General features: G+C 44.0%; 1 protein-coding gene across 2 annotated transcripts; it reads left to right on the top strand.

Annotated features, from left to right (window-relative positions):
- Window positions 1-738: 738 nt before the first annotated feature.
- On the top strand, window positions 739-8,219 carry zgc:113278 (Translocating chain-associated membrane protein 1-like 1-like). Of its 2 annotated transcripts, none has more exons than XM_068329333.1 (11): window positions 739-1,129; window positions 1,863-1,923; window positions 2,387-2,505; window positions 2,669-2,785; window positions 2,875-2,933; window positions 3,590-3,665; window positions 3,988-4,058; window positions 4,176-4,280; window positions 4,357-4,500; window positions 4,612-4,772; window positions 5,969-8,219. In XM_068329333.1, the coding sequence occupies exons 1-11, from the start codon at window positions 1,010-1,012 to the stop codon at window positions 6,040-6,042; spliced, it is 1,107 nt and encodes a 368-aa protein (XP_068185434.1). In that variant the 5' UTR covers window positions 739-1,009; the 3' UTR covers window positions 6,043-8,219. The 2 variants fall into 2 exon arrangements, with proteins under 2 accessions (XP_068185434.1, XP_068185424.1); XM_068329323.1 differs by having other exon boundaries at window positions 3,590-3,674.
- Window positions 8,220-11,022: the final 2,803 nt, after the last annotated feature.

The raw sequence follows: 11,022 nt of genomic DNA, 5'->3' as shown, positions 1-11,022 counted from the left end.
TGATGTAGCGTCACGTGATCACCTGCAGCCAGTAATGCTCAGGGGGGCGTGTCATCACCAGTTGACACGACGAGTCAAACGTACACAGTGATTCGTGTATTTTCGGCAAAAACACCCGATCGAACCCGGGCTAAGAGCCACTGTGCTATACGCTAACCAAGGCCTCAAGGCAAATTACAGCTAATCATTAAGAACGTTTGGTTCACGTTTGGTTTGTTGCTCAAAAAATTATCACACATATATATATAATAATACTTACCTTACTGCTGTGTTCTTTACGAAGTGTCCATTAATTTGCCATTAAATCTTCGACTTTACCAAGTGTTCCATCACCGTCAGTTTCAAACTGGTAATTAACTAGAATGGGAATATTGTGCTTTAAAGTATACAAACTTTGAATTTCCTGTTATTTATTCAAAACAGCTAACAAATTTTGCCAGATACAATGGAAAACGTACCCACATTATACATATATATGTGTGTGTGTGTGTGTGTGTGTGTGTGTGTGTGTGTGTGTGTGTGTGTGTGTGTGTGTGTGTGTGTGTGTGTGTGTGTGTGTATATAAAGTAAATGTGTGTTTATTAAGTAAAGTAAGTAAAACTCAAGGGATTTCATATTGTTTTTTAACGTTGGACTGGGATTTCCTCTCCTGACGTGGGGCCATGAAGGCACCACGGGCCTGGGTCCTCCTACGTCATCGCCAGTGGGCGGTCCTTGATGGGGTTTTGAAGTGGGAGGGCCCGTCATCTGACTCGAGCAGGCAGGAAAAGAAGTGGGTGTTGCTCCGCGGTGTTTGGTCAGGTGCGATGCGCCTTCATGCTTGTGTCTGAACACATGAGCAGCGGCTTCACGGTGCTAACAGACCGCAGTGGAGCGTTCGGCCCCGGCCAAAATCCACCATACATCGGCTGTGGTGCAGCGGAGGGGGAGTGGAAGCTAGCTCCAAAACCAGCTCGACTCGGCAACGGCAGCCCGGATCCAGAGAGGGGGAGAGCGGTGTCGCTGAGCCATGGGCTTCCGCAAGAAGAACAAGAGCCCGCCGGTGCTGAGCCACGAGTTCGTGATCCAGAATCACGCCGACATGGTTTCGTGCTTGGCCATGATCATCCTCCTCGGCCTGATGTTCGAGGTACTGATGGGATGTAGCCGCTGCTAGCTGCTGCCGCTAGCCGCTGCTAGCTGCTGCTGCTAGCTGTTGCGGCTAGCCGCTGCTAGCTTCCGCGGCTAGCCGCTGCTAGCTGCTGCCGCTAGCCGCTGCTAGCTAACGTGACAGCCGCACTCCGGGTGCAGGGCGCTAGCCTGACTCCTTCCCCTGTCATGTGCTTCACTGATTACTAAAGAAGATGTCGAGGAGGCCGACTAGCTCAGCTAACAGCTCACTTTACCAGTTGGCTGATTCACTTGGTCCACAGCTAGTATGTCCATCGAGCTAGGGGCTAATAGAGTCAGGCTAAGCCCGCATTTGGTCTCCAGCTCTGGGTCAACAAGTCCTGCTTGAATGAACCTAGCAGCTCCAGTAATGACCTGTCCCCACTTAAAGCCGAATTCAATCCAGCTTTAATGTACATTTATATTAAAATGTGGAGCCTCTTCCATCCTGCCCCTGGAGCCCCTCCAGGACCCCCTATTCAACCCCTGGGGGCCCCCTGACACTTACAGGAAGGAGTGGAGACACAACCGTCTGCATGAAATGTTTGACAGGTTCCAGATTAAACACCAGATTTTTATGCCACGCTTGTTTAAAACTAATCTGAGTTCAGTCGATGGGACTTTCTGAGAGGGATGTTAAAAAGTCACAGACAAATCAATGTTCTGTCTTCACCTCGATTCAGCCTGTTATTCTTTCTTTCTTTGTTTTGTAGGTCACAGCAAAGTTCGCCATCATGTTCATCACAGTCCAGTACAACGTAACACAAGTTCACGGTGAGCTGATGGTTCTAATCCCAGTTTTATACGAACCACTCCTTTAGTTTCCCTGTAATGGAGCTTTAAAGTAAATTTACTTCACGGATTAAGATTTTTTTAATCTTAATCTGTTTTTCCGTCCTTTTGCTTGTAGGTGAGACATCAGTTGTCTTTGGTGGGGCTGGTTCTTCACCAAGTTAGAGATTAAAATAGACGTTATTTATATTTTTATATCAGCAGAAAGTGGATCCACATCCACCATTATGGAAAATCGTATTTTTGATAACCATTAATCAACTGATGCTGATCAGGTGACGTCATGTCACCTGATCAGTGTTTAGAAATGAGGTGGGATTATTTGATCTGAGATGAACGTGGTTACGTTGATGACATCATAATGTGTGTGCGTGATGGAGTGATGAAACACGATCTCTGCGGGTGATTTTGTACTTTTATTTTTCTCCTTGTTGTTTTTTTTCAGATGAGAAGAGTGAGCCGGTGAACCTTTACCAGTACGGCCCTAAAGATGTGGCCACTGTGTTTTTCTATCTCCTCATAGCCGTCATTCTTCATGCCTTGATCCAAGAATATATCCTCGATGTGAGTATATATATAATATATATATATAATCTGTCAAAAGATTTTTTTAAAAAGAACCGCATTTAAAAAAATACCTTCAATAAAAGACAGGATGCCACCTTTTCTTTCCTGAACGTCACATCAACGCGTTGGCGTGTCGACCGATGTTCTGGTGTCGTTCCAGAAAATGAACAGGAGGTTACACCTGTCCAAAACCAAACACAGCAAATTCAACGAGTCTGGACAGCTGGCAGCGTTCTACCTGTTCTCCTTCGTCTGGGGCTGCAGCATCCTCACAGCGGTACCGGGGGAGGGGTCGGGGGTCACCGTAACACATTGGTCCCACAATGCACCAGCCTTCATCTCATGGGCCTCTTCTTCTCTTTCCAGGAGGATTTTGCCACAAATCCGACCTTCCTGTGGGAGGGTTACCCACACACTCAAATGGTGTAAGTAAAGATGGCTAGACTCACACACACGCAGACACACACACACACACACACACATACACACACACACACACACAAACATCATAAATTTAGGATTAATCCCACAAACGCGTCACAGATTTAAATGAGTTCCATCATGGAGGTGTAGATAAACCTCGTTTTTACGTCTTTAACCAGTTCCAAGAGATGTTAGTTGAATGAACTCGTCTCCAGACTAAACTGTAGATAACTATTACTAGTTCTGTACTGGACTTTATTAAGGAATGTATTTTTAATAATTTTTGGTTAATATGAATCTATTTTAAACTGACAGGTTTTATTTTTCAATATCGTCCAGAAAAACCGTCTTTTATTTTGATTTATTGTACAGTAACTTGCGTGTTTTTAAGGGTTTACTAGTGATTTTATGATTCTAATATTTGTGGCAGACAGACGTAAAGCGGAGGAAAATGAAGCAAAATTGATTTTTATTTTTATTAAACCCAACTTAGAACGACGTAACTTCCACTTTGTGTTGACTTTTGACCTCTACCTCTAAGTGTATGATCCCAATGTGTTCAGACGCACCTTATTGTTTTAGAAAGTTCTGCCTGGAGCTTAACTGTTGGATTTCTGTTTTGGACTCTTAACCTCTGTACAATCTGCCCTCTGTCCAGTTTTCAGGTCAAGTTCTTCTACATTTGCCAAATTGCCTATTGGCTCCATGCACTTCCTGAGCTGTACTTTCAAAAAGTACGAAAGGTGAGGTGGGGGAAGAAAAAAACAACTTGACACGACTGTAGAATGAATCTAACTTGTTCAAGTTTCTGTTTATTGGCTTCTGCTGTGTGAAACTCTTGATGCAGGTTTGGCTGACGCTGCACTGCGATGCGCCTTCACACACTCGTCCTCCTCCCTTTGTGGTTTAAATACTTTAGTGATGATGAAGCGTTTTTACATTTCCAAAGCGGTGATGTTTTGTAATCGTCAGTGTCCGTCTGTTCGTCTTGCAGAGGGAAAGATGGAACTAAAAGCACGTTACTCAGGCACTATTCTAACTCTCCTGTTTGTGCAGGAGGACATCCCTCGCCAGCTCTACTACATCTGCCTTTATGTTGTCCACATCACTGGTGCCTACGTCTTAAAGTGAGTATCCCACGGTTAATGCAGCAATCCCTCGCTTCTTCACGCTTCAAGATGCGCGGCTTCACTCCATCTGGGTGTGTGTGTGTCGGCGCTGACGCTCACGTTGTCGTCCCCCAGCCTCCACCGACTGGGCCTGGTGCTGCTGGTCCCTCACTACCTGGTGGAGCTGCTGTTCCACGCCTCACGCCTCTTCTACTTCAGCGACGAGAACAAGCAGAAGGGGTATTTCATTTCAACCGGGGCCTGATGGATGTGGGTCCTTCCCGATCTGATGCGATCTTCTTTATCTCCTTGGCAGCTTCACCCTGTGGGCGCTGCTCTTCGTCATCGCCCGACTCCTCACCCTCACACTCTCAGTCCTGACGTTTGGCTTCGGGCTGCCCCGTACAGAAAACCAGGGCTTTTCTCTAGCAGAAGGAAACTTCAATGTGCTCACTATAAGGCAGGTCCAAATGTCTCAAAACTACTAATTTACACAAAAGTTGAATTTTCCAATTGAAATAATCCGATTTTCTCACTCAGACGTCCTGAAATGTGTCCTCCCTCCCCTCAGGATGACTTGCCTGGCGGCGATCTGCCTGACGCAAGCTTGGATGATGTGGAAATTCATTAACTTTCAGTTGAAAAAGTGGAGGGAGCACAGCCAGAACCAGGCCTCCAAGAAGAAGACGGTCAGCCCGAAGAGCAAACCCCACAAACGGGATCCAGCCAGGGGTGAGTGTTCCAGACCCGCAGCGTCACACACTTCCTGTCACGCACTCCGTACCGCTCTTCAAACACTGTTCTCATTTGCGTGCGTCTTTGACGCACATTTTTTTGACACACGATGATCGTGTGGGCTTCAAATGCACGTCCGTTCAAAAAAAACATTCACAATTTTTCCATTTCTCTACTTCAATTTATAACCCAGAAATCTCCGTTATGTTTTGATTTCTAGCGCGAGTTTCTCGTCACAAAACTCTTTATTAAAATCGACCAATCAGCAACAGGTGTGCTGGTTTTAACGCTGCAGCGAGAGAGGAGTTAGTTCGACCCCCCAGAGAACAAGAAGAGTTCTGTTGGGTTTGTCTGTCTGTTAAAACGCTTTGGAACGTCTGCTGGTGGGATTAAGAGATAGACTAATAAAGGGTGATTGATTGATTGATTGATTATCACCATGCCTCCGAAAAACATGCAAAAGTTGGAGAAAAACCAAGTGACAATGAGTGAAAAACAATCAAAAGTTAATGGAGAAAAAGAGACAGATATTACTACAGATATTCCTGCAGATATTCCTGCAGATATTCCTACAGATATTCCTACAGATATTACTACAGATATTACTACAGATATTCCTACAGATATTACTACAGATATTACTACAGATATTACTACAGATATTACTGCAGATATTCCTACAGATATTCCTACAGATATTCCTACAGATATTCCTACAGATATTAATACAGATATTACTACAGATATTACTACAGATATTACTAAATGTGTGTGGAGGTTCTTGGTTCAGTGTCCACAGGAGAAAATATGAATTAAAAGGAAAAGAAAACTATTGAGTGAAAAGCAAAAGTACGAAAAAAAAACCTTCCTTTTTTTTTATTTTTAAAAGTGTTTTTTAAATGACTACCAGGCTTTAACATTTTGATAAAAGTAATACATATAATTTTACTTTTTTTCTTTTTCTTTTTTTACTTAAACAGTTATGATGTTATTGATAAAATCATTTAAATTAACAGTTTTAGTTTTTATATTGTACTATTGGTTAAACTCAATCCTTGCGTCGCTTCTACCGTATATTCTGTTGTTACTTTTGGGATGCACACATTTTTCTTGAAGCGCATCCCAGGGATGCACTACTTTCTGGTTGTAAAATGAACTCTGTTTGTATCTCAAACTGCTTCCTCTTCTCCTAGGAGGGGCCACCAACGGAGTCGTGTCGTCCGACGATAAAACGTCGCCACGGGCCAGAAAGCTCAAAGCGTCGTAGAGACGGAGGAGGAAACAAACTGCCTGAGGGAGTTCTGATGGTCTGATGTTTATATCTCCACGCAACTTCAAATTTCGTCTCCTTGCTCTCCAAATCAAATGGTTGTCCCTGTGCGGGGTGGGGTGGGGACGCCGCTTTGAAAACGTTCAGTGTTACCGTCAGCTGGGGCGTCTGAAGGACGTTGGTTCTGATGCTTTAACAGGATGGATTCAGCTCTTAAAAAAAGTGTCCTTTCTTGTGTAAAACTACAATTGCAGCAGTGAATCTTGGGTAATTTGACCAGGAGCCATTAGCATCGCCGTACCTTAACAAGCAAATTCTGACTTTAATGTAAAGTATTAACGTACAGACTACATGTACAGGCTAGCAGTTTTCACTCCCTGATTATTCTCGGCGTCTGAAATCCTTCGTGTCAGAGAGTTGAGGCGACTTTAGAATTTTCCTCGGCTTCTATTTCTAACCTGGTCGATCGACTTCAGTCAGATCTCCAACGGCATGATGGGAAACCCAAAAAACAACACATCTGATGCCTCCGGTGACGTCGGTGCATGATGGTTTAAAACTTTATGGGTAGTTCCTATAGCGTCTCTCCGTCTCTTACACACACACACACACACACACACACCAGAGCACTCGGTGGCCTTTTTTACAACTGCTGCAAAAGGTTTGCGTTATTTATTTTTGCCATTTATTACCGTCAATGTTTTTTTGTTTTTTTTTATGGTTTAGAGGAGCTGGAACCAGCAGACACAGCGGAACGCAGCCGACTGCGTTCAGTTCATCCAAACCATTGAATCAAGTGTCCTTAGTGTGTGTGTGTGTGTGTGTGTCTGTGTGTGTGTGCGTGTCTGTGTGTGTGTGTCTGTCTGTGTGTGTGTGTGTGTGTGTGTGTGTGGGCATGAAAGACGATGAGGATGGCGATGAAGATGTTTATTTTGCTCGTCTTGTTAGAAATAAAAAAAAACTTTTGCCTGCGTGCGGAGCATGACGCGACAATCTCTTCATGGATTCTGACCCCTTTCGTTGTTTGATTCCCTTTGCCCCCCCCCACATGCTTGTGTATGTAACACACTGAATTGTGGGTCGGTGGACATTCTATGGGTTGCTCAGTGTTTGTGTTCCATCTCTCTGGTCGCCTTTCTCCTTCCCGGAACATTGGGGGGGTCCTTTTTGTCTGTGTGGCGGTGTCATGTGAAAGGGGGGGGTGGGACAGAGGACTCCTGTACCAGCCTGTTATTAAACTGTCTCAGATGTAAAAGAAAAGCTGAATTACACTGTAAGAAAATACGTGTCAGATTTTTAAGCTATTTTTCTAGAAGCAAAAACTGTTGACATGAATTCATGACACACGCGTGACGATTGGTTTTGCATCCATATTGACAAGTTGTTTTTTTTTAAATATATATCTATATAAATATATATGAATGGAGCTTTACTGAACTGTTAGTGTGAGTATGCATTGTGGTATGAGTGTCAAACTTTATTTAGCCTGATTTAATTCAATATTATGGCCTTAGACAGAATTAAACGTGCTGAACAGCTCGTCGGCGTGACGACGGCTGTCACGGCTGAGACACGGCGATGCTTATACTATCATTAACACGTCAGTATCGCCTTCTACTACCTGATAACACGTCCACATATAGAACCAACGACAAAACCAGTCGGACACTCTGCATTTGGTGCCCCCCCCCCTTCGCTTTGAGACACAATAGTCTGTATAATCCCACAGGAATGCACTTTTATTTTATTTTTTTGGCATAATATGCATCCGAGCACCGTAACACGCCGTTTCTGCAGTGATCCTACAAGTCTGAGTCAAAAGCGTGCATCTTGAAAACTTTTTTTTAAATGACTTGCAATGATTCTCCTGTATGTCCGGCCTCTAGGTGGCGATGATGCATTTAATGTCCATGAGTTCACGTAAAGAATTTAAAAAAAAAAAAAAAAAAAAAAGCCTGTACAGCAGAGACACACGTTTCTTGTGTTCTATGAATTCATCATGAATCGGTCTCTATCTGTTCTTCTTTTTCGTTGCTTGTTTGTGGATTTTTCTTTTTCCTGTACGATGTCTCTGAACTTCTGATGATATTTATGCAAATTTTGTGTTGTTTTCATTTTTCTTTGTCACTATTTTTTTATTTCATGTTCAAATAAAGCTTATATTCATTACACAAGTCGGTCAAACGTTTTGGGTTTTTTTTTGTGTGTTTTGTAACGTGCTGACCGCCGGATGACTTGTAGAGTGGTTTCCATGGAAACCACACTAAAAACACATGCCATTTTCATGATGCACAGAAAATTGTTGTACCTGGTATATAATTAACGGTGAGGTGAAACCTCTCGTAGGTGCCTGCAGCCCGTCTCTTTTCATCAGCCCACCTATTAAACTCGAGGATGGATTTTTGGAGACCTACTTTTTAGAAGATATCCTCCACTGATGCTTCCAGTGTGTTTGCTTGATTGCCACCAGGGGGCAACAGTGAGGAGCTTGCCTGAGGGACAGAGGTAGTCTGCAGGGGCAAATCTGCAAACAGACCTGCATTAATAAATCACCAGTCAGAGTGAGGAAGACCGAGACGTTGTTCGTGTGCAGCCGAACGCTTTGGAAGACATTTGTTGTTTTAAAAATGTTACTCAGGGCGGATTAATCCACACATCTCAGCTGAGTGGCTCCTACCTTGACAAGGCGGGGCGTTGTGAAGATGACATCTGCTTCTGTGGATGAGGAAGAGGAAGATGAAGCGAGAGCAGACACTTGCTGCTAAATGTGTTGTCTCAGAATAATCGCTGTTCTGTGTGTAATCAGACAGCGTGATGGATAAGTGGGTACCGGAGAGGCAGGATGGAGCTCTGCAGGGTCAGCACAAGGACAGGAGTTCACACACACACACACACACACACACACACACACACACACACACACACACACACCACCATGATGGCTGCATCCCCATCCTGAATGACCTGACCCCTGTGCTTCAAAAGCAAACTTGAAGAAAGAATCTAATAGCAGGAGAGGGGGAAAAAAAATCACCATCCTGCCCCTTTCTTTTTGTTTAATTCCTCCCCTTCATTCAATGAGGATAAATCTCCCCCTGAATCGTCAGTATTATGTGTAATTTCCATATAAATTAGCTTCATTAAAAGGGGAGTACTCTCTTATTTAACGAAGCTCATTTGAAATTCTGTATTTAATAAGACATGCAATCACAGACTTGCAGACTAATAGCCAACAATTAGCAGGACCGGGGCGTGTGCACGTGTGCACGTGTGCACGTGTGCACGATGCTCCTGTGTGTTTGTGATCCTTCACTATCTTCGTCTCTCAAGTGTTATTTTCATTGATTGTCACAAATGAGCTCATTGTGCAGCGGCTCCCCCAGCGCTGATCCGTGAAGCACCGGTGGAGATCTGAGGCGTCCGTGACCTGGAGAGCCGGCAGACGAGGGGGGAGTGTCCGAGGCGAGCGATAGAGCAGGTGCAGAGGCCGGTGAAGGACGAAGAGCGTGGAAAGGGAGGAAACATCTGGACGGGTCAGAGGCATCATGGGAATGAAAAGCAGACGTGAGAGAAGAGGAAAGGAGGGAGAGCAGATGGGGGGGGGGTGTGTCGAGAGGAGGGCAGTGGTTTACAGGAGAGATGAGCAGCGAAGACGAGGAGGTGAGGAAGAGGAGAGCGATGCAGCGCTATGTCAGGGTCCAAATGAGACGCTGCTAATGGAAAACATAAAGAAAGGAAAGGAGGAATTAAGAACCTCAACAAGAGTGAGATGAATAGGAGAATAAACGTCTGGATGGGGGGAGGATCTGAGAAGAGTAGCCCCTCCCACCCTGATTCACTAGCATGTAGTATGTCTATGGTTATGTCTGTAGGGTTATGGCTGCAGGGTTATGTCTGTATGGTTACGTCTGCAGGGTTATGTCTGCATGGTTATGTCTGTATGGTTACGTCTGCATGGTTATGTCTGTATGGTTATGTATGTATGGTTATGTCTGTAGGGTTATGTCTGCATGCTATGTCTGTATGGTTATGTCTGTATGTTTATGTCTGCAGGGTTATGTCTGCATGTTATGTCTGCATGGGTATGTCTATGGTTATGTCTGTATGGTTACGTCTGCATGGTTATGTCTGTAAGGTTATGGCTGCAGGGTTACGTCTGTATGGTTATATCTGTAGGATTATGGCTGCAGGGTTATGTCTGCATGGTTATGTCTATGGTTATGCCTGTATGGTTACGTCTGCATGGTTATGTCTGTATGGTTAAGTCTGCATGTTATTTCTGTACGGTTATGTATGTATGGTTATGTCTGAAGGGTTATGTCTGTATGGTTACGTCTGCATGGTTATGTCTGCATGGTTATGTCTACAGGGTTATGTCTGTATGGTTACGTCTGCATGGTTATGTCTGCATTTTATGTCTGCATGGTTATGTCTATGGTTATGTCTGTATGGTTACGTCTGCATGGTTATGTCTGCATTGTTATGTCTGCAGGGTTATGTCTGTATGTTATGTCTGTATGGTTATGTCTGTATGGTTATGTGTGCAGGGTTATGTCTGTATGGTTAAGTCTTTATTTTATGTCTGTATGGTTATGTATGTATGGTTATGTCTGTAGGGTTATGTATGTATGGTTACGTCTGCATGGTTATGTCTGCATGGTTATGTCTACAGGGTTATGTCTGTGGGGTTATGTCTGTATGGTTACGTCTGCATGGTTATGTCTGCATGCTATGTCTGTATGGTTATGTCTGTGGGGTTATGGCTGCAGGGTTATATCTGTAGGATTATGGCTGCAGGGTTATGGCTGCAGGGTTATGTCTGCATGGTTATGTCTATGGTTATGCCTGTATGGTTACGTCTGCATGATTATGTCTGTATGGTTAAGTCTGCATGTTATGTCTGTACGGTTATGTATGTATGGTTATGTCTGTAGGGTTATGTCTGTATGGTTACGTCTGCATGGTTATGTCTGCATG

The sequence above is a fragment of the Antennarius striatus genome, chromosome 2 (genome assembly GCF_040054535.1).
Source record: "Antennarius striatus isolate MH-2024 chromosome 2, ASM4005453v1, whole genome shotgun sequence".
NCBI classification, from domain to species: Eukaryota; Metazoa; Chordata; class Actinopteri; order Lophiiformes; family Antennariidae; genus Antennarius; species Antennarius striatus.
This window is presented reverse-complemented; position numbering and strand designations above follow the sequence as displayed.